The sequence below is a fragment of the Alnus glutinosa genome, chromosome 1 (assembly GCF_958979055.1).
Source record: "Alnus glutinosa chromosome 1, dhAlnGlut1.1, whole genome shotgun sequence".
NCBI lineage: Eukaryota > Viridiplantae > Streptophyta > Magnoliopsida > Fagales > Betulaceae > Alnus > Alnus glutinosa.
The window spans coordinates 47,614,337-47,641,239 of record NC_084886.1 but is presented as its reverse complement, the minus strand read 5'-3'; the positions used below and the strand labels follow the sequence as shown (position 1 = coordinate 47,641,239).

The 26,903-nt window shown below is 35.6% G+C and overlaps 3 protein-coding genes across 4 annotated transcripts; 1 reads left to right on the top strand and 2 right to left on the bottom strand.

The window, feature by feature from the left end:
- The first annotated feature begins 4,913 nt into the window (after nucleotides 1-4,913).
- LOC133854233 (oxysterol-binding protein-related protein 1C) lies at nucleotides 4,914-18,609 on the top strand. 2 transcript variants are annotated; one of them, XM_062290333.1, is made up of 10 exons: nucleotides 4,914-6,027; nucleotides 6,424-6,780; nucleotides 9,918-10,014; nucleotides 10,765-11,210; nucleotides 12,417-12,572; nucleotides 13,658-13,825; nucleotides 13,899-14,039; nucleotides 16,177-16,407; nucleotides 16,844-16,957; nucleotides 18,161-18,609. In XM_062290333.1, the coding sequence occupies exons 1-10, from the start codon at nucleotides 5,539-5,541 to the stop codon at nucleotides 18,326-18,328; spliced, it is 2,367 nt and encodes a 788-aa protein (XP_062146317.1). In that variant the 5' UTR covers nucleotides 4,914-5,538; the 3' UTR covers nucleotides 18,329-18,609. The 2 variants fall into 2 exon arrangements, with proteins under 2 accessions (XP_062146317.1, XP_062146310.1); XM_062290326.1 differs by having other exon boundaries at nucleotides 10,762-11,210.
- A 561-nt stretch (nucleotides 18,610-19,170) lies between these two features.
- Nucleotides 19,171-19,725, bottom strand: LOC133860962 (uncharacterized). Its single transcript, XM_062296650.1, has one exon. The coding sequence runs from the start codon at nucleotides 19,723-19,725 to the stop codon at nucleotides 19,171-19,173; it is 555 nt and encodes a 184-aa protein (XP_062152634.1).
- Nucleotides 19,726-20,292: 567 nt separating this feature from the next.
- LOC133854246 (uncharacterized) lies at nucleotides 20,293-25,679 on the bottom strand. The gene is made up of 3 exons (XM_062290345.1): nucleotides 25,429-25,679; nucleotides 21,926-22,886; nucleotides 20,293-20,898 (listed from the first exon to the last, which is right to left on the bottom strand). The coding sequence occupies exons 2-3, from the start codon at nucleotides 22,855-22,857 to the stop codon at nucleotides 20,373-20,375; spliced, it is 1,458 nt and encodes a 485-aa protein (XP_062146329.1). The 5' UTR covers nucleotides 22,858-22,886; nucleotides 25,429-25,679; the 3' UTR covers nucleotides 20,293-20,372.
- Nucleotides 25,680-26,903: the final 1,224 nt, after the last annotated feature.

Here is a 26,903-nt window from a genome sequence, read left to right as displayed (position 1 = left end):
TTTGGGGTTTGGACAATATTCTACAATTTGGCCAACGAATTGCAGCCAATCTCAATGAGAATTATATCCAACAGAGGAAGCAAAAAGAAATTGGAATGCATCTACTTCAGCTAAAAGAGACTGCCCATCTAGCTAAATTAGCCAGGAGCCGAACGCTTATTCCTAAACACATAATTATTGGTACAACTATTAATTTTTTTTTTAGTTCTATTTATTTTTAATAAAGTATGACGTAAGATGATTGTTATCTATTCAGTAATGTTATTATTTTAATACATATGATTTTCTTTGAAATTGTTTCTCGGATATCGCAAGGAAGAGATCCGAAATGCTTTCCTGTCGTTGCTTCCCATGTAGCTTCGTGTGTGTGTTTTTATTTGTTATTTTTCTTGTCTTTTTGGCCTAATCCTGGCCTTTGATAGCTACATGAGAGTACTTTTCATGTATTGATTTCAGTGTAAATAGCACTCCCTATCTGTCCTGCATTGTCATTTCCAATAAATTGGGAATTATAATATATGGTATCAAGATTGTGAACAATTATATATCAAGCTAAAAAATTCAGACACGTGATTGTGAGAAATTATTTATGAGACTCATATAACTAAATAAAAATTAGATTGTCTAACTACTTACTCGGTCAGGTAGGTTCCATAAGTGATTTCACGCAATCACATGTTCAAATTATTTACACTTCGGGCAAATAAGGCCATCTGCACAAGAAAAACTCGCACAACTAAATCATCTAGGAATCCTGCCGTTCCTTAATTACCCCAAAATGTAGTGAAAGAGGCTTAATCTCGAAGATTTAATTGGAATTGGAATCCTCAACAATTTACCATCCAAATTAACAGCAATTTAATTAAAAAGTATGAAAAAAAAAAACTCATATATTCAGACAGGTGATTAGACAGCCTAAAACTTATTTAGGGTGCGTTTGAGATTGCGATTTCGTAGAGAAAAAGTGCGATTTTAAACCAAATAGTAGAAAATGAACCGTTTAAAAACTGCGTTTTTAAAAAATTGTGATTTGAAAACACAAAAAAAATGTTTATTCAAATCGCAGGCAATTTGGTGTTTTTTTTAAAATGAAGTATTTTAAAAGGCTAACCTGCGATTTTAAAGGCCAAAATGCGATTTTGTCAAACGCTTAACTGCGTTTTTAAAAATCACTTTTTGAAATCGCAAACCCAAACGGACCCTTAATCATATGAATCATATAAAAAATCTTTTACAATTACTATGAAAATTGTTGAAAATTTCAATCCATTCAACATGCCTAAAACAGTAACACGCACAAACAAAGCAGAATAATCTGAAAGCATTATTAACACGATCTAATAAAGTGGAAAGAACAAGTTCTTTTAACACATAACGCTGATCCGAACCCTTGATATTCAAATTCGTTATTTTTTTTATTGCTAGTTGGTTACTTTTTACAGCTAGTTGTGGCCAACCATGACCAAATATTCAAATTTCACTGTCAAAACGTGCATGGGTGGAACACGCCACTTGTACACTGAATGGGAGGGATTACAAAATGATCGATGTATTCATGTATCATCTCATTCTCAGCAATTTGTTTATTTATTTGGTCGTGGAATAGAAAGTGGAATGATTTAAAAGTTTAAATTTATAAAAAATAATTATTTTAAATAATTTAAATAATATTATAACACTCTTCATTACGTGTCACTTCAAACTCTTAATATTTAATTTCAACACGAATAATATTTAATTTTAATGAAAGGTAAATAATGAAGAGTCAAAATTGGAACAAATAATCTTTACTTTCATATTATATTAAATCACAACTTATCTTTAAAATTTATAAAAAAAAATAATTAATTTTAATCCTCCCGGAGCCAGAATAAGTTCGAGGGTTTGCGCGTGAGTGGGCACTTATGCATGACACCGTTGGCACGTTGGGTGAGTTTTATATATTCTTCTGCTCTATTACTCATATATATATATATATATATATATATATATATATATATATATATATATATTACCCGTATATTAGTTAGATATATCATAAAATAAGCAAATCCATTATTAATTTCTTAAATAAAGGCTATCCTTCTTTCTTATCGGGTGACGAAAAATAAATTAATTATTAAGAAAAAGTTAAGCAAATAATTTGCTTATATATACCATGAATACATAGCCTCTGAGTAATGCTATAACTAAATTTTTATCTCACAATACTAATGTGATAGTTTTAATTAATCATTGAATCGATCATTTTTTTTTTAAAAAAAAATCTAACCGTTAGTTTAAACTACCACATTAACATTGTGGAATAAAAATGTAGTATATAACATTTCTATATTATGTTATTTTTTGTTGCTTGTTGATTAAAACAACAAGGTGCTTTTAAAGTGGTTTAAAAAAACTCACATTTTCCCCTGATATCTCATATTGATCATTAACAATTGCCATACAATTTGATGAAGTGACAGGTAAAAATCAATCATTAAATTAGAACTTGTAAAAAACAACAAGGTGCTTTTAAAGTGGTTTAAAAAAACTCACATTTTCCCCTGATATCTCATATTGATCATTAACAATTGCCATACAATTTGATGAAGTGACAGTAAAAATCAATCATTAAATTAGAACTTGTAAAAAAAAAAAATCACTAGTTGATTTTAACTGCCACGTCATCTCAATGGTATGATAATCATATATCAATTTACTAAATAGTATTACTCAAAAAATTTAGTACATTTGGATGAGTTCTTTATGAGTATTTTTGTTTTTTGTTTTGAAGAACATTTTTTAGTGTTTGAAAATTGAAAAAAATTATGTGGGGTCATATTTGAATGCTTGTTTGGATAATTATGTTTGAAAAGTGTTTCTAGAAGAAAAGAAAAAAAAAAAGCATTTGCATGAAATATTGAAAATAATAATAATAAAAAAAAAACAAAAAGGAAAGTTTAGTGAATTCCTCTATTTTTATCCTGGGAAAAATATTATAGAAGCTTATTGTATTTTACTCAATTTTGACTTTTAGACTACAATTAATTTAATTTTTGTAAATTAAGACTTGAGTTTATAATCATTTTAAATCCAATTCATTCATGCATTTTTTTTAATTAGTATTTTGTATTTGGAAAATATGAAAACTAAAAAGCGTTTTTTCAAAATCATATCCAAAAACTTGTTATTTATTTATTTATTTATTTTTGGTGTGTTTCAACAGCAAAAATACTGTTTAAACATCCAACCCAACTTTCAAAGTAATGAAATATGATTATCAATGAAATGTCATGTACCAAAAGAAAAAAAAAGTTGGGGACATATCGAACTTAGAAGGAAAAAAGAAAATGAAAGGACAGTTAAGATCCATGTCTAGCAAGTTTAACAGGTGTCCGAGACGTAGCCATGTGGACCTCTATCATACGGCCACGTGGTAAACACGTTACACCTTGGAGCATGCAACACCGTTTTTTCCAGTCCCAACCAAAAACAGATCCTATATATATTCCATCAGAAAAACTTGTAATCAAATGGATGGGGATGCACCGTACTCGTCCACGAATCAGCTGCAAGTCGACGCGTACAAAAGCAATACACATACACATACACGCTCATACGTAGTATTACTCTCAGTATGTAATCCCTCTTGCGAGTTTCGGTTTTCACCTCGATCTGTATCGTCTGCTTTACAGGAAGGATGGGCTGGAATGGATCCCACCGGAGTAAAATGTCAAATTTGATTAACTTTTTTGTTCTTTTTTTTCTACTCGTGTGATATCCTTAAGATTCTTTTTGGAACTTTTTGGGACTGTCCTTGATTTGCTTAATCATGAATGTGAAGAACAAAGTGGCATGATTTGGAGGCAAGCCATAGTTGATAAAGAAAGAAGCAATAAAATACATAATAGTGAAAGTCTAAAAGAAATATTTTAACATTATTTAGTAATTCCTTTTCTTTTCTTTTTTTTTTTTTTTTAAAAAAACATTGATGGGCCTAGACGCCTAGTTGTTGATCGAAATCATCAATTAGGGGCAATGTGAGAAGTTTGTCCCACTCTAAAATAGTTTTCAAAAGTTAGGTTGGCGGGATGCTGACTTGAAATGCTTTAATATTGACCTACATGATTGGATTTAGAAATATAGTCAAGATTGTACTATCATTACTCTAATGAATATTTTAAAATGAGTATTAAATTCATTTCTGCTATTTTTTTTTTTTTTAAAAAAAAAAAAAAATCATTTATGCTTACAACAAAATTTACACATATAATTCACTTATATTTATGGTGTATAAGTATAATTTGTTGTAAAGATCGCGATTCTTATTTTATTTGGTAACGAAGAACCTTGTAAGTAAATTCTGAATATTTAATCAGTTGATAAGCTAAGAGTCAGATGAATGTGAGAATTCAATAAAAAAATGTTAGATAGATTTATAACTCCTTAACAACATGATGACACATATAATTTAAAGATAATAAAAATTTGTTTGGTTACTGGCTAACTCCAATTATACACCCATAAATGATTATTGTCAGCAAATATAAAAGAGTTTAAAAAAAATAAATGATTCCAATTCTACTGATCCCATGCGTGACCGTGGCATAAATTTTATATAAAAGAGTTTAAAAATTTTAGCTATTTTGGTGAGTAAAATTTGGTGAGGCTACTAGGAATGCTCTTATACCAATCCAATTAAGCACGAATAACATAAGAAAAAAAAGATAGGAATAATATAATAGCTTTCGGCCATCCAATTTATACCAACACACAACTTGGAATAAATTTAGCTTTTGGTACAAAACGAGCGCATTTAGGACACGATTTTGATCGAGGCGAAGAAATGTCTTATCTAATATAAAAGGAACAAATCGAGTTCGAGTGCTGGGCCACTACGGCATTACCTTGTGGAGTCGCTCTTTTTTGTTCTCCCGGCCAGTCCCCAACGTGAAACCCATATTCCCTCGCTCCTCTAGGACTTTTGCTCAGTTCCCGTCAAGGACCCGACGTCACTCACTCACGCCGCCACGTTTCCTCATCGTCACTCGTCCACGTGTCACGCTCACGCGTTTTCTCCTGCGTCCTCTCCGCACCCAAACCACGCTCTTCTAGGGAAAAGTTGAAAAGCCAACAACGTTCACGCAGACGCAGGACAGGGACACAGAGTCACAAACCCACCCAATCATAAACTCCAACCAACCGCCTCATATTTAAAAAACCTGACGTATTCTACTGGCAGTTCCTTCGAAATCAACTTTTGCTTCTTGACCGCTCTGCCACATCATCGCACCGGATTCCTTCCCTCTCCGGCCACTCTGCCGCTAAATTTTTTTAAAACTCTCTATCTATCTCTTTAAAACCAAATCGAGAACCTTCATTCCGCTTTGAATATTAACGGTTTTTTTTTTTTTAGAGTTTATCCTTTGCCCACGCAAACCTCGCTCTTTCAGTTTCCGTGGTATACTCATCGTTACGACTATGAAATCCCTCTCTAGCACCGGAATCATGGCTCTCCGATTCCACGATCTGACCGGACTTTTATATTAATTCCATATGCATCCCTTCTGCTGCGTGTCCACCGTGTCCGACCAATCCCCGGTGCTCCACCACATGGCGCCTCTACAGGCCGCCACGCCAGCCAGATCCGATCCGATAGCCCGGCCCGCCATCAACCACGTGCACAGCCAAAACAACGGCGAGCACGGGCGGCTGAGCCAGCCGGTGGCGGCTCATTCGGCGCGGGAGCAGCAGGTGGAGGTGAGGATCATTGACATAATGGGGAACGGGATCTCGGGGATACTGTATAAGTGGGTGAATTACGGGAAGGGGTGGAGGCCGCGGTGGTTCGGGTTGCAGGACGGCGTTTTGTCGTACTACAAGATTCATGGACCCGATAAGATCGTGGTGAACAGGGAGACCGAGAAGGGATCGAAGGTCATCGGCGAGGAATCGAACCGGAGGATCTCGAGGCAAAATAATGGGACCTCGCTCTCGTCACAACAACTCCTTCCCCGCAAACCCTTCGGTGAAATTCATCTCAAGGTCTTAAATCTTAATCAACCAACCACACAGTAATTCTTTTTTTTTTTTTCGGTGGATGAGTAAACTACTCAGTAATTTATTTGCACTTTGTTTAAATTTTGGTGTTCATTTCTCATTTCGATTGGCCAGATATATGTATATGTATATATTAGAAACAATTTTAGGTCGTAATCTGATTCGGTTTAAATTTGCAGATCCATTTCGTGGTCGATATTGGCTGGGATAAATTATTTCTTCCCTTTTATATTAAACTTTTTCATTTTTTTTTTTACTTGCTATTTAAGCTACAAGTTTTTCCATTGCAAGTTCAATTTGTATAGCCGTCTTTTACAATCTAGTAAGTAGGAAGAAAATTTTAATTTTTTTTCGATAAATTATATTTGATTGGTATTGCAGGTTTCCTCAATTCGTGAAAGCAGATCAGACGACAAAAGATTCTCGATTTTCACCGGCACAAAGAGGCTGCACCTAAGGGCCGAGACCCGCGAGGATCGGACGACGTGGATGGAGGCATTGCAAGCTGTGAAGGACATGTTCCCGCGGATGTCCAATAGCGAGCTAATGGCTCCCTTACACAATGTCACTGTGTCGACTGAGAAGCTGAGGCAGCGGCTGTTGGATGAGCGTGTCAGGGAGGCAGTCATCCAGGAAAGCGAGCAGATCATGAGGAGTGAGTTTGCGACGCTGCAGAACCAACTCGTGGCTCTAAAGCAGAAGCAGTGGGGCCTCATCGATAAGTTGCGCCAGTTAGAGGTACATATAATGAAATATAAAAAACTCCATGCCAATCGAATTCAGAATTCTTCTTCGGTTTCTGCTACTACTACTGCATAGAATTCTGTGCCTCATAGCCTCTCAAATAATTTGCTAAGAGGCTGGGGGTTTGTCATGCTATGCTTTTGTAACGATTGGCAGAGTTGTAATTTATCTTTATTTTGTGATTCTTTTGTATTGAGTATCAGATTGAGTCAGGTTTTCTGAACAACTGTGTATCTATTTTGAACTAATTAGAATATTTATTAATGATTCTTTTACTTTCTAATTTGATGTTGGGCAACATTTGGACTATGTTTTATTCATGAGAAATGCTAGAGATCCCAACATTTTTTTATAGATTTTGGTTTCAACTTGATGTGTCATAATCTCATAGGATTATGACATACTTTCCAAAATGATAGATCTAGCATTCCTCTTTATTCATTAATAGTAAGGCCATTAGATGATTATAGAATTACTATGGAATGTAGGCGTTACTGAGTTCAAGTCTCTCCTGTTTACTTCCTTTGTTTTACAATTGTAAACCCAATAGATTTATCTTACAGGTTCATGTAAGAAATGATATAGCCAGCGAGTTTCCTGTAGATTGTAGTTTACTCTCGAGCATTTTCTTGTAAACGGGTTGGTGCTCTTGTATTCTAGGTTGCTGAAATGCTGTTAAAGCAGATAGTAGCAAAGTCCTTTCTCATTTATACTCAGAATGTAATGTTCACGATGTTCTTCATTCTCTCTCTGGCTTCCATAAAAAGAATCAATATTAGTTAATATTTTCTTGACAGATACGTCCTTTTTCTGAATTAGGAAACACGATACAACTAGTAGGCACTTCCATAAGGATGTCTTTATGTAGCATGTTCTCATATGTATACCCTCAGCCAGTACATTGAAGCATTTGGATGGAAACTTTCAACAGTATAGCTGTCTTCTAGTATCTCAGGGTTTTGAGGGAAAAGAAGTTGATAGCACTGTGATCACTTTGGTAGCAACGGATGTGTTTAATGGTTGTTGTGCTGCCTGCTTGTAAACGTTGATGACTGTGTACTGGTTGTTGTATTGAGAGTGAGAATTAAGATGCTTGATTTAATGTTTGGGTGTTTTGAGTTTTGCTCTTTGCAAAGAATAAGTTTTGTGAGTCACTCTCATAACATATAATTCCCAGAAATAGGCAAGTTGATTGGTTTGAGGATTTTTTGAGATCAGTGTATACTTGTGTAGCAATGTTGCATGCATGCATTCTCAGTAATTATGAAACAGATATTGTCTAATCATAAGCGATCTGTATTCACCACATGAGATATGTGGGACATGGTACCTTATGTAGTTTGTTGCAGTGCTTGTCAGTCACTTACCTCTCTCACATTAAGCTTGGTTTGCTGATAGTTGTCTTGTTACTGTTATGGAGTTATTTAATATTAGAGGGTTTTCACAAAATTCATGTGAATACTTGTCAATGGCTTTTTTGTACCCTTTATTTATCAGCTTTGCTGATTTTCTTGTTTCTTTTTCATTTTCTAGTTAGGTTTTTCCTATTGTATACTTCTAATGTACTCAGAATCGCCTTACGCTTTCAATAAGACTAAATTTACTTATAAAAAAAATCAGTTTGTGCGTCCAGCAATACACTACTTGTTTTTCCAATTTTTATTTAGTGTTTGTCAATCAAGTGGTCTCTCCCACTAAACTAGGTCTTCTGGTTATTGTCTTTTTGCTATTATGGTATTTTATTCGAATATGGTTATCACCAAAAGTCCTTATGCTTATCTTGTAATAGTAATCAGCTGGTGCATCCGGCATTATCACTCCTTATTTTTGCCAATTCTTATATTGCTAATTCTTCTGATTTTATAGACATTAGTTAATTTAAAAGAGAATTGCTTACTTTATTGCATTCACGGGAAAGAATGAAATAGATTTTTTGTCCCCGAAAACTGTAATGCAACATGTTATGTTTAGATGCTTCAAGTATGGATTGTAGTGATGGACACTTGATGGAGCTTTTTAAGACTTAGGATATGATTAGAGAGCTCTTCAATATTTACGAGTCTGAGACTTGACAGTCTCCCCAGTACAGAAGCAGATAGTTAGGCATAGTTATGTTTATTTCATGTAATGAAAAACCCTCCTGACTGGAGAGAGAATCATATCCTAGGGAAACTTTGCTTGATTTCAAGTCTTGTTTATTCCAATGTGGCGAGCAATAACAATGAAATGTAATATGGTCAATTAGAGGTAGATGGTATTCTAGCATTTGTGGTATATGCTTCAAGTGAAGAGTGGAACTAGGTTATTCTTTACTTTCTTTTTCGAGCAAGAAGGGTATAGGGGGCAACCAAATGTGGCATTCATATCTGGGTGTGATCATAGGAGCTTTACCCATTGGGAAATCAGTTAAGTGAGGTCTGGATGGTGGTTCGCAGGTACTCCCTGAAAATAAATTCTCAACCCCACCAAACCTTTAGTAGCATCAGGAGAAGGTCCTGTGGATTGAACTCTGGATATAATCCTCTGGGGTCTCAGGACGACCCTTAAACAGGCTCCTGATGCCACTAAGCCACAAGGCTTGGCGGTAGTATTTTATACTTGGAAGCTGTACTTGATACTTCATTGCTTTGAGTAACCATACATGTCTTTTTAGCACTTACAGTATCTTCTATCTTCCTAATTTTTTTAATCACATCATAATTATACGAGGGTTTGAGCACTTAGATTTCAGACAACTGTCAGGCTCATACATTGATCTCAGTATTTTACATTTTTTTTTTCTACTTGCTTTGTTCTTTATGAAAATTGGTGTATTTTGCTGGTGTAGTGACTTGCATTGAAGTTTTGGTTAGTGTTGGGTTGACAGTTACTTTAACACTAAAAGTTGAAAGATTTTATCTATCTAGGAATTTTTTCATAGATTTTAGGAGACGAATATTAAATAAGTATGAAAAACTCTGAAGCGAGCAAGAGTTCTTGACTTGTTATTTTAAGAAGCATATCCTGTGTCCATCTGAAGGGCTTATTGGATCTGACTGTCCTTGTTAAAATGAGATTTTACCTTCTGGTTCAACTTTTAAATTCTTAATTTTTATTCTGCTAAGAAAGTGCTATTGTACTGTATGATGTAGACAGAAAAGGTTGATCTGGAGAATACGGTGGTTGATGAGAGCCAAAGACAGTTCAATGATCAAGGGTCCTCTTCTAGATCAAAAGACAAATTCAGTGGTAAGTTGTTGTGCCTGTTTATTAGTTTTAAAGACCAACATGACCTGGACCGTCTGGTAATTGTACAATTACATAGTGATGTCTTTTGGTTGATGTTTGGAATTGACACTTTAAAGAGCTTTGTCTTATCCAGGGCATTTCTGGATTATTTTAAAAGATAATGAGATGTGTCAAAATCTTATAGTGGATTTGTCATTGAGAGTCAGAAGACACGATGTGCCTGCCTTTTTTATTCTTAACTAATATAAGCCAAGCATCTTTATCAAGACCTGCCTTTTTTTGGAGAGTCCACGATTTCTTACTTTGGGTTTTTTTTAGTCTGCTAAAGGGGATCTTGTGTTAGGACAAGTACAGATCACAAATTAACTTGCCTACTAACTTTAATACCCAAAACATTACACACCATGTTTCTGCACTAGATTTGTTCCTTTTTTTCCCCCACTGCACCGGGGGGGGGGGGGGGGGGGGGGGGGGGGGGGTTGATATGTAAAATACCACTTTCATGTTTCTACAGTTGTGATGTTTGTGACCTGTATTAATGTATGTATGTTACTGCTGAACACAGATATATAGAAAGTGTGCAGTGAGTAGTCTGTTTGTCCTCATCATTACATTTCTTATTTATGCCCTTAGTCCGTTCTTCATTACTGTTGATTTTGTGATATTTTTCTTCTCTTATTATCTTCTCTTGTTTTCTCTCTTCTGTGCTTTGTTATAGTGATTTAATTGTTGATTTTTTTTTCCCAGAAGGAAGTGGTAGTGAATCTGAAGATGATAATGAAAGAGTTGATGCTGCAGAGGAAGAAACAGATGAAGAAGAAAATACATTTTTTGACACTCGCGACTTTCTGTCATCCAGCTCTTTCAAAAGTAATAGTTCTGATTTTCGGGCATCATCTTTCTCTTCAGACGATGAAGGTCTTTGTGCAGTTGAATCTGAAGATGACATTGATCCTTCAATTAAATCTGCTGGAAAAAACTATCCGTATGTTAAGCGACGAAAGAAATTGCCTGACCCTGTTGAAAGAGAGAAAGGTGTTAGCCTTTGGTCAATGATTAAAGATAACATTGGAAAAGATCTCACGAAAATATGTCTTCCTGTTTACTTTAATGAGCCTCTCTCTTCCCTGCAAAAATGTTTCGAAGATTTGGAGTATTCATATCTCCTCGATAGAGCATATGAGTGGGGAAAAAGGGTACGTATGTGAGTTAGGACTTTATGGTATTCTTTTGATTTCCAAAAGGCAAGCATTGTTTGCAATACATGCTTTCATATTTCTAATGTCATTTCTGGATTACTAGACAGCTCACTTGCTTTTGAAGGTACCCTCGTAAATCATGGGTTTAGTTTTCACGTAGTTTTACTTGTCCTACATCCCATTCATCCTTGGTGGTATTACTGGGTATCTTAGTATTAAGTGATTTGTTCATTTTACTTCTTTGGCTATTTCTTCAAATTTTATAAAATCATGGAAATGCAAGGAATACTTTTGTATTTAATGATGTGTACTGTGTTTCCAGCAGCTAAAGAATAAATAAGTAAATAGAAGAAAAGAATAAAAGAAAGATAGAGAGAAAGCTTTTTAATAACTCATGGATATGAGGTTTTTATACATGGAATGTCCATCTATTTAGTTTATGGTAATATTGGTTTGAAATGAGTCTCTCTCTCTCTCTCTCTCAACCTTTGGAGTGGGTCGAAGCTGTTTGGTAAGTAATTGTGAATTGGAATATTTATTTGAATAGTAGTAAGAAATGATTGATGTGATATAAAATTTGAGAATGTTTTATAGAAAAGTGGAAAAGTTTTGTTTTGTAGTTGGTTTTTTTATTTGAATAGTAATAAAAAATTATTGATGTGATGTAAAAAGTGTAAAAAAGTTAGAATGTTTTTGATTTGATTTTTTTGGGAGAAGTGAAATGGAAATTGGAAATTTTAGGCTTGGTTACCAAACAACTTCTATGTGTTTCTAAAACTGTTTAAATCTGAATTTATAGTCTTGGCGATCATGACGATTTGACTGATGTCTCCAGAATAAGCATTTTTGCATGGTCAAATTTTATGTGAGGCATCTAGCACTAAAGGCTTCTCTACTAGTGTCCTGTAAAGATTATTAATACCGCGGTTTAGCCATTGGGATGCCTTTGAGCTGTATGTTAAAGATGCTTACGAAGATGTGATAAATTTGTGAACAGTTGTTTGTTTGCATGTGATTTTTAGAGCATTAGGAGGAAGTTTATGTTTAATTTTTTTTTTTTTTTGTCTTTAATTTGTTTAGAGGGGCGCAACCCAAAGTACACAAGATGTATACACTCCCATTATAAGTTTCTTTTGATGTATTGCGTAATTTGTTCAGCTATTCCTTTTCTTAACTTTCAGTTTCCTCTTTGAGATTTTGCAGGGCAATAGTCTCATGAGGATTCTTAATGTGGCTGCTTTTGCTGTATCTGGATATACTTCAACTGAAGGAAGAATATGCAAACCATTTAATCCATTATTAGGAGAAACCTACGAAGCTGACTATCCAGATAAAGGCCTCCGCTTTTTCTCAGAGAAGGTTTTATTAAAATATATTATCAATTTATGTTCTCTCCTTTTATAATTTTTTCATTTCTGTATTTTATACAATAATGTTTGTTTTCATTACCTTAAGATAGTAAAGACAATCCGAACCCAACTTAAAATGGACTGGTTTTATTTGGTGATCCCTGCTGTTCAACCCAGTTTGGCAACAATTTGATTAACCTATTAAAACTATCAGGGTTTTTTTTTTTTTTTTGTTGTTGTTGTTGTTGTTGTTTAAATTGTGGTGTCACCTAACATGATCAATTGATCATAGAGATTTTTCACTGAGTTAATATATAATATAGCAAAATATAACTTTACCCTTCTATTTGTGAATATAATGAGCTTTAACTCAACTGCTACTTCGTCCTTTTGTTGCAAGGTGGAGGGTGAGGTCGTGGGTTCAAGTCCCCATCGGGCGTGTGTGTAACTTATCAATCAAAAAGAAAGAAAGAAAGAAAGACACGAGTGGGGGTGGATGCAGTATATTGGGGATAGACTTTTTCTGATAAATTATACTGGTCTTCTATTTTTTGGGGGAGGAAGGGAAGATGAGGTTGTCTGACAATAACTTCGATCTGACATATGGTGAAATTTAATTGGACTGACTACTGATTTAATTAGAAGCTGTTGAACATTATTTCCCTAATATGAATTCTTTCTGTATATGATGTAGAAAAGAGGATGTACCACAAAGATGATACCTTTGAGAAAAAGAAAAAAGAGAAAGTAAAAGAAAGAACTTAGCACAATTATGACAAAAGCAGAATACGAATGTCTTACTTATCAAAAAAAAAAAAAAAAACGAAGTTACTTATCAAAAAAAAAGAGTCTTAAATTTGAAATTTTTGGTAACGGCTCCCTTTTTGGAGAAATTGGCATTACCATTATCACATTATGAGGTGAGAAGTGGCTCTGATATATGAATAGCTGCATTTCACATACTGTTGCATGTTCCATACAAGATGATCTTACCTTTCACACGTGTACAATTTTTTCTTTCTTTCTTTCTTTTTTTTGGCGGGGGGTGGGTTGCTTTGAATTTTCTTGCTAAGTTTCTCTCACATTTGGTGTCAGGTCAGTCATCATCCTATGATTGTTGCATGTCACTGTGAGGGCACAGGATGGAAATTCTGGGGAGACAGCAATTTAAAGAGCAAATTTTGGGGTCGATCAATTCAGGTTGATCCCGTTGGTATTTTGACTCTGGAATTTGATGATGGGGAAGTTTTTCAGTGGAGTAAGGTATATCTCCAATGGTTAAAGTGATATTCATTCTATTCTTAGTTCCAGTTTGAAATTGGCTTTCTCTTTTCAGGTCACAACATCAATATACAATCTCATATTGGGAAAGCTGTACTGCGATCACTATGGTACAATGCGTATACGTGGAAATCACGAGTATTCATGTAAGCTGAAATTCAAGGAACAGTCTATCATTGACCGAAATCCTCACCAGGTGATCTTGCAGTCTCTTTTGATAGATGATGTAAACATTTAAGTCTTTTATTTAAAGAGTGCGATGATATTCTATATGGCTTTGCCATTATTGCAAAATATTTTGCAACATTATGGCTACTGAAAATTGGAAGAGAACTGTATCTTATAACATCTATGTATGCTGCTAAGATAGGCAGAGGGGAGGAAGCTGTATCCGCAATTTGGTCATCTGTACCTAACATCTAATTGCATCATCTTGGTTCTGTTACTGATATCAGTGCCATCACTTAAGAGTAGTACTCGTGTAGTATATTGGAACATTTTGGACTTCAATGCAAGTGTACGGATTTAAGAAGGAAATAAATTAAAATGAATGAAAAAAGGAGAAATAAGTTTTTTTTTTTTTTTTTTTTTTTTTTTTTTTTTTTTTTTTTTAAATAAAATTGTATAGCACATGTATACATATAGGATTTGGCTTTGGTATTGTAAAAAAACTATAGCATAGGTGTTGTAGTTTTTTCAACGGTCAGGGTCTAGTTTTAAGTGTTTTATAAGAAAAAAAAGAGAAAATGAAGTTAGATCTTGACCATTGAAAAAACTACAGCAACTATGCTCCTATGTTGTAGTTTTTTTACAACACCTAAGCCTAATCCATATGTCTGTCTTTGTGAGTGCATTTATATATGTGCACGTGTCTATACACACACACACACACACACAAACACAAACGAAAATAACCTCTGCTGTGGGAGTACCAAAGTGATTGTGAATGAGATCAATTTGTGGATAAATCTCACCTTTAGTGAATCCCCTCCAAGTTGGCCAAATTAAATCACATGCCCATATCTGCAGAATCTATGCCCCAAAATTTTTCAGTTTCCCTTGTTACGAGCACCATCTAGCTGAAAGCTATAAGTTATCTTGCAAGTATAAAAAGTCCGGTTTATTTTTGGCTCATTCTTAAATGAAAGAAAGTTCCATCTCGTTTGGACCTGGGTTATAAGTTATCATTATAATACAAGCTTGGATTGATGTAATCATTGTCATCCAACCTGTTGTAAAATACAGGAGAACTTTATAACGTGGACTGAGATTTTCTGGATGTTTCTTGTGAATTTCATCACATCCTTGATATATTGTCCTACATCTTTTTGAAATCAACGGTAACCTGAGAGGAAAGACCCTCAAATTTCAGGTTCCGCTGAGTGACTGCATGATTGTGCCATAGAACCTAGGACCCTAAAGCTCTTATACCAAAGGAAAATACAGTAAAAAGTAAGATTAGGTTATGTTGATTTTGTTGACCCATTCAAATATGTATTAAACGAAGACATAAATAAGCCATAAGAGGTAAGCTAAAGTATCTTGAAATACTTTCCTAGTCAAATCCTAATAAGTATCTAATCATCTCAAATCAAATTATAATACCTACATTGTCAAGGATGTGATGTGATTAGTTAGTAACGATCTAGTGCATCTTATTCCATGCTGTAATCTTCGTAGTTATGACAGACTCAGCAGAAGTTTCTTAAGAGAAAGTAGCTTGCATATGCAATGGCCAAAGTCTTGGTTCCCTAAATACTAGATATTGCTAATTTGTTGCCTCTTTCTCTGAGGTAGTAGGTTGTCTAAGGTGAGCATAGACCCCATCTGCATCTTCTGAGTGCTACCTACTCAAATATATTTTTCTGCACAGAACTCCTTTTCTTATCTTTCTGGTTTATGTTGCTTGCTATTGTAAAATGTCTTGGTGGAAAAAAGGGAGTATTTACCCAGGGTTAGTTTTTTGAGGATTCATAGAATATCACATTTTTATGTTGATGTTTTATATTTTTATTATGAACAAAGAGACAAATTTTCACTAAAGATGTAATATTTATCTCTGCTGGGAAGTAACCTCCTTTCATTTTGTGGTTATTGTTCATGCTATTTCTGAGCATGTAGTTGACCCCTTTGGCTGATCAACTGGATTTCAATATTACTCTTGTTCAAAGACTTTTTATTCAAGTAATAGATGATAGCATCATAGAATTGGTGACTTTAGTATGTTATTGGATGGTATAATTTCAAGTTCCTGCTATTGTCGTGGTATTTGTACCTACTAGAACTGTTGTCAGGAGCATTATTGGCTGATACAAAAATGATTGTTCTTTCAGGTACATGGTATAGTTCAAGACAGGAATGGAAAAACAATGGCGACTCTTTATGGAAAATGGGATGAAAGCATGTATTTTGTAAATGGAGACTCTTCTGGGAAGGGAAAAGGATACGAGCCTTTGTCAGATGCCCGTCTGCTCTGGAAGCGAAGCAAACCTCCCAAATTTATCACCAGATATAACTTAACACGCTTTGCCATCACTTTGAATGAGCTCTCCCCTGGATTGAAGGTACTTTTCGATGAGTTCACTGAAGTTTCCAATTTGATTCCAACCTTATTTGTTTAATTTGGTGGTATAGAAACACTGCACTGAAGGAACGTTATTTGGTATAGTTTCCATTGCATTTTTGTGGATACGTGCAAAAGAGATTTCTGGAATGCTTTATAATAACTTAAAACTAATATTGATTCCTGGAATCCTAAAGGACATATGATATGGTAATGATAAAATTTAGCTTCTGTTAAAACTCATGAAATGGAAGTGGGGCAATTTTTCTTTGGTCTACTGCTCAGAAGCCCTCCCACTTTTTCTTTCTTCTTCTTCTTCTTCTTTCTTTCTTTCTTTGTTTTTTTTTTTTTTTTTTTTTTTTTTTTTTTTTTTTTTTTTTTTTTTATGGGCATATTTATTTCTCTATCTTACATATATACAATACATATATAATCAGGAAAAATTGCCACCTACGGATTCAAGGCTAAGACCTGACCAAAGATATTTGGAAAATGGAGAGTACGAAATGGCAAATGCAGAAAAGTTGCGTTTAGAGCAGCGGCAACGGCAGGTAAACTTTATGTTGCATTTTTATTGCGTTGTGAACTCCAGGAATAGATATTAGTAATTACGTCAACTCCACGAATAGATATTAGTACTTGGGTAAAATTATGTATGTGGGTAACACATCACTTCCATAGGCCACCCGTCATACCCTTCTCTTTAAATTGGATAAATTGAGCTAAAAGGCTGTGCTTATCATGGTGAATTTTAGACACCCAATCTATTATCTGTTGGTAAATCATTAAGAAAACCATTTCCTTACATGACATCTTTCCGAGTCTGGCTTGCGTTTGGCATGTTTCTAGATACCCTTGCAATAGAAAGTTGTCAATGGTGATCTGGGAAAGATGTCCACTGCCTCCAGCAGTGAAGACACTGGCAAATTGAAGATTGTCCTCTCTCATTACTTGCTAAGTGCAAGAGCATACGGAACTTGATAAGATCCCCTGTTGACTGATAGGATCCAGTATAAATGTTTAACCATGAAGATAGAATCTTCATGTGGAACTTGCTATTTCTGGCCAATGACCTCGACTAGGTGAGGTTGGATAAATTACTTTCACAAAGTTGTTCATCTTGTAATCCAGTATCCAAGGAAAGGTGAATCTAGTATTGTAGATGGGCAATTTGTGTGGGATTTTCAATTTTCTTAATCTGGAATTCAAATAAAAGCCTAACTGACATTGTGGATGAATAATTAATGCTACTAAAATGCCCAGAAGTGGACTCTCTCTCCCTCTCCCTCTTTCGCCTTTTCCTTTTGTTTTATTGGTGGAATGAGTTGCCCCTTGACGGGAATGTATAGGTGCAGTTACTTGAGTTTGTTCTAAATCTTTCTAGAGGGAATCATATATATATGGTTCATTGCTTGTTTCAAGTGGTTGGTTTCAACAGTTCAATTGAATTTAGATAGTTCTTCTGGATTTTAATGCCTTAAATCATGGTATCGATAAGTTGTGTAATTTGAATACTTTAGCTTTGTATTCTTACATTGTTTTATTGAATGTATGGAAAATGCAATGCTGACCGTATCATGGATGGTATGTGACAAAATTTCCATTGCCCAGCCAGTTAGGCAATTCTTAAGTCTGTTAAATTAGGTCGCTAGGTTTTTAGGTTAGGATATTATGTTCAATATTTTAAATGCTTCCAAAATAAGTAATTTGACATTGATGGTTATTGATGGGGTATTGTTTCAATTGGGATTCAGGCCCGAAAGATGCAAGAGCAGGGTTGGAAACCGCAGTGGTTTGCAAAAGATAAAGAAAGTGATTCATACCGCTATATTGGTGGGTATTGGGAAGCCAGAGAACGGGGAAATTGGGACTCATGTCCTGATATCTTTGGCCAAATCCCATCTGATCAGCTGTCTGAGTAAGTTCAATTGTTGTTCTTTTGGTTTGTCGATTCTTTCTCATTTTTATCCGATGGGTGGCAAATGATTGCGACCCGAGCAGTTTAGCTGTCCCATGTCGGGCATGTAAATTAGACAAAAGGTAGTTCAAGGTAATAATAGAATTTTTTTCCCCAATCTGTCTTTACATTGTATTGAGTATTCAAGATATGGGCACGATCCTGGTGTAACATGAATGTTGCTACAGTTGGGTTGATTTAGCAAACAACCACCCAGAATGAGAATTCATAGAACTGTTGATACAATTCATAGGCAATATTTCCAGAACTCCAGTTGGAGATTAAATGTGGAACGAACATACAATGTTGTGCCGCCCATCATGTCTAATGGAGCAGCTCCAACTGTTACATCACGCATGAATGTGAAGATATGTTTGGTAGGCATTCCTTTGGTTTTTAAAGATTTTCAGATGGCCAGGAATTGCCGTATGAGAGGGTGCTTTTTCCCCCCCATAAATATTGACGAGTAGTAGGATTTGGGGATGAAGTGCTCACATTTAATCCTTTTGTTTATATGGTTTAATTTAAAAGGCTATGAGACCATTTTTGTCCCTCATTTGATTAATTCTTTAGTTTTCTCGCTTATTTGAAACATTCTCATCTTGATGCTGGTAATATTGATGGATAATGGATTAAAATCATAACACTAGCATATCTGTTCGATTCCTCCCAAAATGGTAACTCAGAGGGGGGTTTTGTATTTTTGGAAAGCTATTCTTTTTCTTTTTTTTTTTTTGAAACAAAGAAGAACAACTTCATTGCTAACTGCTCAAAGAAAATACAAATCATGATCCCAATAACAGGGATCTAGGGATGAAACTCTTTCTCCATAAGAATCAAATTGGAAATACAATCTGGGACTTCTTCCCTCCAACAGAAATTTAACTTACGCCCTATTGCAGTCTTTGCTAACACATGAGCAACTACATTTAACTCTCTCGGAGCATGAACAAAGGAAACAAACCGCAAGCTTTTTGATTCCGATAAAACACTTTTCGTGAACTGACCAGCCTTGGAAAAATGAGGAGGGGGGGAGTTGATATCAGAAATTACCTGAGAAGCATCCCCTTCAAAAACAACCTCCAAGAAACCAAAACTCTTACTAAACAAGGCTGCATATAAGGCTGCTAAGGATTCTGCAGTTCTAGGATCAGTATCCAAAAGAAGCCAGTAACATTGAGCACCCATAAACTCCCCTCTACTATCCCTTGCAACAATTCCCACCCCAATACATTTCTCCTTGGGATTAATAGAAGCATCCCAATTCACTTTAACTTTACCATGTGGAGGGGGCTTCCAAGAAGAGAACCTGGAAGGAGAGCCAGCTTCTAGACAAAATAAAGGGCTTCTATCAGAAATCATACTGGACTTGAAATCTTCTAAAGAGGAGAGAGCTTCTTCCCAAATCTTCCTAGGAGGTTAAAAAAACCCTTCAAAAATCAAAGAGTTCCTACGGAGCCAAACTTTTCTAGCTACAACTGTCAAAAGCTCCACTTTTTCACAGCTGAATCTTTGGAGGCTGTATTCCAGAAGATGAACAAAACTTGTCAAATTGGAGTTACATTTATGGAAGCATGAAAGGTTATCACCCCAAACATCTTGGGAAGCCGGACAAGACCACAAAGCATGCAAAAGAGTTTCTTCTTCCCTTCTTTTGGAAAGCTATTCTGTTTATTAACTTTGGTAAAAGCTAGCATAATTAGCAGTTCAATGTGAATAAATCATCGCATGCGTCCCCTCGAATGCTATTTACTCCTGATTTCCGGGTCCTGAAAATGTCGTCATCGTCCTCTTGATAAAGCTCCCAAATTTGGATATATCATCGCTTTCAGGTGTTCTTTTCATTGATTTCCAGCTTTCTTTTCGGCCGATTTTGAGTTGGCACTTTAGAAATTTGATGGGGTTCGCTCGCAAGATTTGGTACGTTGATTTGTGAGTGCTGTGGCGTAGAACATTTCCCCTTCTAAGAATCAAAGTGAATACATGCATAGAATACAAAATCATAGCAGCTACTTCCCCCGGTAAATCAATCTTCCACAAGATGCAGGGTTTTGCCACCTATGTACACTATATCCTACAGTCCATCCCACGAGCAAGCCAGCTCCAACAAGACTCAATCCCAATGAAAAAGCAACAGCAAATTTAGCGATTTCATGTCTCGGTCGTCCTCGCTTTACTCTTTTCCCCCCGGTAGCCTTGTGCCAGCTCTTCCGCTGTTTTCGACCTTTGTACAGCATCCATGGAAGGACCACAGGGATGAGAGTGGAAATTGACTTCTCATTATTCTTAATCCGGATATAAAGGGTTTCTAGCTGCAGAAGTTGGAAGCACTTCTTATAGGCAAAAATTTGTGCGGTTTGTCTGAAGAAGAGTTTAAGAATGTGCTCCTTCTCAGCGTAAACCTGCTTTGCTGTCTTCTCGGCTTCCCTTGCACGAGTTTGACAATGGCGGAGTGCTTCCATCAGCTGAGCTTTGCTACTGCCACCTTCAGAGACTTGCGGCATCCCTGTCATATCCTTGCTGTTTGTTCTAGAACTGCAAGTACCATGAAAAATCTAAGCTAATGAATATAACAATATATACATAACATGCACACCAGGCTGGCTTGATAAGTTTTGAGGCCTAATGCAATAAATTTAGATGAGGCATTTTTATTATATTTAAATATTAATTAAATGATTTTTTTTTTTTTTAATTTCTATATTATATTTTTCTGTTTAAAAATTAATTTTCTCTGTTTTCGGGATGCTCCCAAAATTACTAATACTCAAGTTTTTCCAACTTGCACAAGGAAAGACATTTCCCTAACATAACATCAATTAGCAGCAACGAATACATAAAGAAATCCAAAAATTCATGATAATCAAACAAAAAAGAAACTAATGCAAGTGGCTGATTATGAGTGTGATTTTGATAATTAGAGTGCATTTACTAACCCTTAACCTTTTTATCAGATACGAATGAGTCATGACTGGTTTTCACTTTTCAAAGTAGAGGGACCTAAAACGTGAAACAAAAGAAAAACATGAAGTTGAAAAAGAATTCAATGAGAGATTGAGATTTTAAGAGAGGAAAAAGAGAAATATGGAAAGTTATAAAGAGAGAGAGGGAATAACTGCAGTGGATTTACTCCAAATCTCTTTGTAGAAAGGTGTTGCCTGAGCCGCCTTTTAGTTCATCTCTTTAGATTTCTCTAATTGTTTTTTTATGGAAAGTCACAAACAGAGAGAAGAGAATAACAACAAATCTCTTCGTATATGGTGTTGTCAATTAAAGATGAGTAGATTTAACTCGCATTTTTGGATTTCTTTAATTTTTTTTTTTATGGACTAACACTAAGATTTTTTTTCCGTCATTACTACTAGTCTACTACCATTTGGATTTTTGGGGGCCTTAGAAGAACGCCTAACTCGCCTAAGATTTGAGCGAGCCGGCGAGCCGGCGCTGATGCAGACAATATATCAAGGTATATAAGCTTGACTAAAAAACTGAACATGGTACGATTACTAATATACAAAATGATGTCATGCCAGAGTAAATTGACGTTAATCTAAACCAATACCTGAATGACTTCTCAGAACCATATTGTGAACACCCTTCTTCACATGAAGCCCCCTGGTCTCCATGTGTTTTCTCAGAAACATGACAACCCTGTGCATGAGTCCTATTGGAAATACCACCACTTTGGGCCTTCTGATCAAAAGATGACGCCAATGCATCATCGTCGTCAAAGCACCCAATATGAGCATATGGGTGTCTCCTAACATACATTTTCTGTGGTGGGGGAAGATCACAATTCTCAATATGGTTATGTGACTTCTTCGTGACCAATGAGGCCAATTCGTCTTTATTCGTTGCTCGCCACCATGGCTCTGTCTTATCAACCCTTAACCACTCTGGATCTTCGCAAAACTCATTGCCTTGTTTGGAAACTGGACAACCAACAGGGTCCAAATGCCTAAGTTCATATTTCTCCCTCATGTCCATTAGTTCAAGATATTCCTCGGATTTCTTACTATACAGAGCCTTCACCTCTTGTTTTCTGGCTTCAGGGGCCTTTTTCATACAAGAACCAGAGAAACCACACTGCATATCAAGAGAAGACTCACAGTTCTTGTGATCATCAACATGAACAATGTCTCCTTTTAGCTGCTGGACCTCATCAAACTTAGTTGTTGAATTTACAGTGCCAGCTCCTCTTAAGATTTCCACTTTTGCCTCCAATTCATTAACCTGTTCATATGTTACATCCTTTTGGTACCATCGTGTGTCAGGGAGTAGTTTAGAAAACGAAGGATTCCTATTAAGAGGCATAAAACCTATGGCAGGATGATCTGGCCCACCTACTGCATTGGTAGGTTCAGCATCAACCTGTTTAAATGCTGAAGATGATGACTGGCAGCAAGCAAACTTGGGAGCTCTTTTGGCATCTTCTTGGACAAAGCACCGATTAGCTGTTCTCTGCCATGCTGCTCTCAGTTCTGCTGCCGCCATCACTCTCCTTTTCTTTGACACATTTTACTCTGTAAAACTAGAATTTGTTAAGATTTGATAACTATAATCCAAATAGGAATATAATCCCTCCAAGTACAAAACATGTAAAAGTTTCTTCCTTGATCAGAACAAAGTAGAAAGTTACTTGTCGACTGAACATTTAGACAAAACTTGCACTAGGAAATATGTCTTCAGTAGTAGAGGACAAAAATGATCCTACTCCTCCAATATCGCTAATCCCAGAAGAATTAACAAAGAAGAAGAAAAAAAAAACAATCAAAATGGAAAAGAAAGTATGAAAGGTGAGGTTCTAAACTTCGGTGAAAAAAGAAGTAGAGGTTTTAGCACATGGGGGAAGTCTTTAGCTTACTAGTTAGGACCATTGTCAGACCACGCCAGAACAAATTGTTTTTTAAATGCTTTTGACCGTGTCTACTATCATTTAAACATATTTGATGAGTAACTAAGAATAAGATGTAACAATTTTCCACCTTTTCTACAACTTCTTGCTCTCTCAGAGTGGATATAAGTCTAAGTGGTGACGGGTGAAATTGAGAAATTAGAATGAAATCTGGAAATTTTTTAATCACCGTCAAGCACGAGTTCTCCAGTTTTCTGTTCCTATTCCCTAATGATCTAGCACTCAAGATATTTCAACATAACGAAACCATTCACTATACTTCCAGTAACTCTAATTCCAACCCTCCTTTATGTTTCCCAGCAAGTCATCATGTTGACTTCATAAGCAAGACTTAATGGTCGTGGAAATAGTATAAGGCCTAGAAATTGGTAAACAAACTACTAACTCGTTTAAATTAACCAGACGGCATCCTTCATTACAAATTTACAGATGATGCTTCATCAGAATATGTGCTTATCAAATTCTGAACTGTTAAAAGAAAATCTCAAAAAAAGAAATCGAGTGTAAAGAGATTGATGAGTGTGATTAGATAGAAGTTTAAAGGAGCTAAGCTCTCCCAACCAGTGGCTTACAATGCTCGGCCTTATGAAGCTGGCAATCTTTTGGCATCCTGGTAAGGCTGGCTTTTCTGGCCAACCAGGGACAAGCCAATCACTTTAACTACAGCCAAAATGTTTCTTTAGTCAAGGATCTGCAACCCCACCACACCCTTGTTATAAGTCTTATGCAAAAGCAGTGAATAAGAAAATCTAATCCGTAACCTTTACCACACAAGCCCCTATCTCTCATAAAGGAGAGCCAGGTGCATACTTCACTTATATGCTATCTCTCATAGAGGAAACCCTGTTTAGAAAAGTTTATCTTTGCTATATAAGTGACAGACATGCTATCTCCAGTTACTAAATGGACATAGAAATCAAAACGAGATATGATTAAAGCAAACATCAAATGGATCTGCCAACAAATTGGAGAGCAGCATAAGTAGAAGACAAGCTTAAAAGAACCAAAGCAAATAGAAAAAAAACATATATTAAAAAACTTAAAAGATCCAGAATGGTTAACAACATGGTCAAGTGCACAGCACAGGCTAGTATATTATTAAAACCAGCTCTAATGGGCATTGCGAAAAAGAAAGAGAATCATTATCAGGACTTTAGATGCATGTAATTCACACACACACACGCAGACCAAAAGATGCATGAAAATTCACAGAGAACTGGTATTTCCCCTGAAGTACACGCAGACTGTATAATATACTGTTAATTAGATATCAAGAAATAACTGAGGGTTGAAAATTGACATTGAAAATATTAGCCCGAGCAGTAACTATACAATTTAAGGAGTTCAAAATAGGACTAAACAAGTTTTTGTCTGAGAAGAAAATGAGCCGCCAAAGAATTAGCCAACCCTTCAAAACGGGAAACTGTTTGCTTGAGAGAAAAACATGATATCAAAAAGTTTGACCAACCAATCAGATATAAAGAAAAAGAAGTATATTTCCTAGGAAGAAAACTTCAAATCTTCAAATCTTCAATTCACGTATTGTTATGAGAAACCCCAATGCAATTACTAAATCGCATGATAACCCCACCTAACACACACAGTTCATAGATCTTGTAATGAAAGCAAATGACTTTTTATGTTCATAACAGTGGGCTAAAGTTTAAATTTTCTACAGGAAAGGATCCCTTCTATCTTCTGCACAGAAAGCATAAAACTTTCTTCTTTAAGAAACCACCATCCCAAGTAAGACAGCTCGGACTACAAATAAATTTGGAAATGACCAACAAGGTCATATAAGACTGCAAGCTAAGAGCTTAATGACACAACACATCACCATTCGAAGCATGACCACCAAATACAGAATTAGAAATTGAAACAAAAGCAAAAACCCAAAAAAAAAAAGAAAAAAAAGAATCAAATTTCCTAAATGCATCCAGATCTTTGTGTCAAAGAAAGAACCCAATTGATGTTATAATTATTGTTGCTATCTACAAAAAACAGACTCAAATAACCCAAGGAAAAAAAAAAAAAACTCATGATAAACTAAAATAATCCCACAAAAGCTAAGAAATAAATGCATACTTTAAAAAAAAAAAAAAAAAAAAAAAAATCAACAGATGGAAGACAGAGAAAGACGGAGAACAAACCAAGAGAGAGATAGTGAGTGAGATTGAATTGGATTGGATAAAGTTTGATGAAGATGGGCAGGTGGGTAAGCATAGATAGGATCAATTTGAACCTATAGGAAGTATAAAACAGCAACGTTTCGGAGGTTTAGAGATCCAATTCCAGGAGTAAGGTGAAGATGAGGCATGTCAATCGTCAGACCAGGCCTTGGCTTTGGCTCTCCTTTTTTGTTTGTCACTTGTCAGTTATCATTCCGTTCTCCGTTGTGTCAGTTTGCAGTTGCATGGACAGCGTTTTATATTTCTCCTACACTTAAATACGGCGAGAGAGAGCTAGAATACGGCGTCGTTTCCGCATTCGACATTATTCACCTTGTCGTTTTCTAATGGTGGGGCTACCTGCTGCATCTGGCAAATGTGGTACCAGTAGGTTGCTGATAAGTGATAAGAGATAATTTAACTACAGCAACTTTACAAATATGGGGTCACGATCAGCTGTTCAACCACTATTTTCGGCTCTTCCTCGTATTTATCATATGCTCTTTCATGTTCCAATTTATTTTTTTTTTATTTTTTATTATTTTTTTATGCCCATAGAAATCTCTCTCTCTCTCTCTCTCTCTCTCTCTCTCTCTCTCTCATTTGGGCACGGATGAGCTTTCTCAGGATCTGCAGCCCAAAGTTCAGCACGGCCCGAGCTGACTGGACTTAGCTGATTTAACTTGGCCATGCTCAGCTCAGCCCAATATAAGCCCATTTATTTTTAAAATTTTAAGTAAAAATGAAATGATTTATAGTCCGTTTGAGTTTGCGATTTTAAAATGTACGATTTTTCATAAGTAGCGGGCACTCCGTGCTTAATTTCGACGAATTTGAAATGTCTCTATCAAGATAGAATGAGTCAATACGAATTCCCTTTGATTGGGTGATTACGGCCTAAAGGATCAAAAAATGTGGCTTTTGAGTCTAGGATTTCGGTATCGACTTTTATTCACTCCCTACTTTGAAAATTTTATTTTTAAAAATGCAGTTAAACGTTTGGCAAAATCGCAGTTTGACCTTTAAAATCGTAAGTTAATCTTTAAAATTTTGCATTTTTAAAAAAACACTACTTTGCTTGCAATTTGAAAAAATAAAAATAAAAAAATATTTTCTTAAATCAATATTTTTAAAAATATAATTTTCAATCAATTTATTTTCTACCATTTAATTTAAAATCCTACTACTTTTCCTTGCGAAATTGTAATTTTCAACACATGCTTAAGCCATGAGATCTGACCCGTAAGCTCAACGATGCCCAAACACATTTTAGAAGAAGCCTTACATTAAAAAAAAAAAAAAAAAAAAAAAAAAAGGGTTTAATGTCTTAGAATGCAAAATAAAAATCAGTAAATCCAAAAGAAAAAGTAAAGCCAACGCTCACCACCAGCCGCCGGTTCGAGCCACCACAAACCTTCCTTCAGCCACCTTATTTTGAGGTAAATGCCACGTTCTTG

Excerpts from the sequence above, each read along its gene's own strand:
- LOC133854233 (XM_062290326.1), top strand. The coding sequence starts at position 5,539 with ATGCATCCCTTCTGCTGCGTGTCCACCGTGTCCGACCAATCCCCGGTG. Across the intron at positions 14,040-16,176 it reads TTGACCGAAATCCTCACCAG|GTACATGGTATAGTTCAAGA; the intron begins GTGATCTTGCAG and ends TTGTTCTTTCAG. Across the intron at positions 16,958-18,160 it reads TAGAGCAGCGGCAACGGCAG|GCCCGAAAGATGCAAGAGCA; the intron begins GTAAACTTTATG and ends ATTGGGATTCAG.
- LOC133860962 (XM_062296650.1), bottom strand. The coding sequence starts at position 19,725 with ATGATTTCTGATAGAAGCCCTTTATTTTGTCTAGAAGCTGGCTCTCCT.
- LOC133854246 (XM_062290345.1), bottom strand. The coding sequence starts at position 22,857 with ATGGCGGCAGCAGAACTGAGAGCAGCATGGCAGAGAACAGCTAATCGG. Across the intron at positions 20,899-21,925 it reads GGTTCTGAGAAGTCATTCAG|TTCTAGAACAAACAGCAAGG; the intron begins GTATTGGTTTAG and ends TGGTACTTGCAG.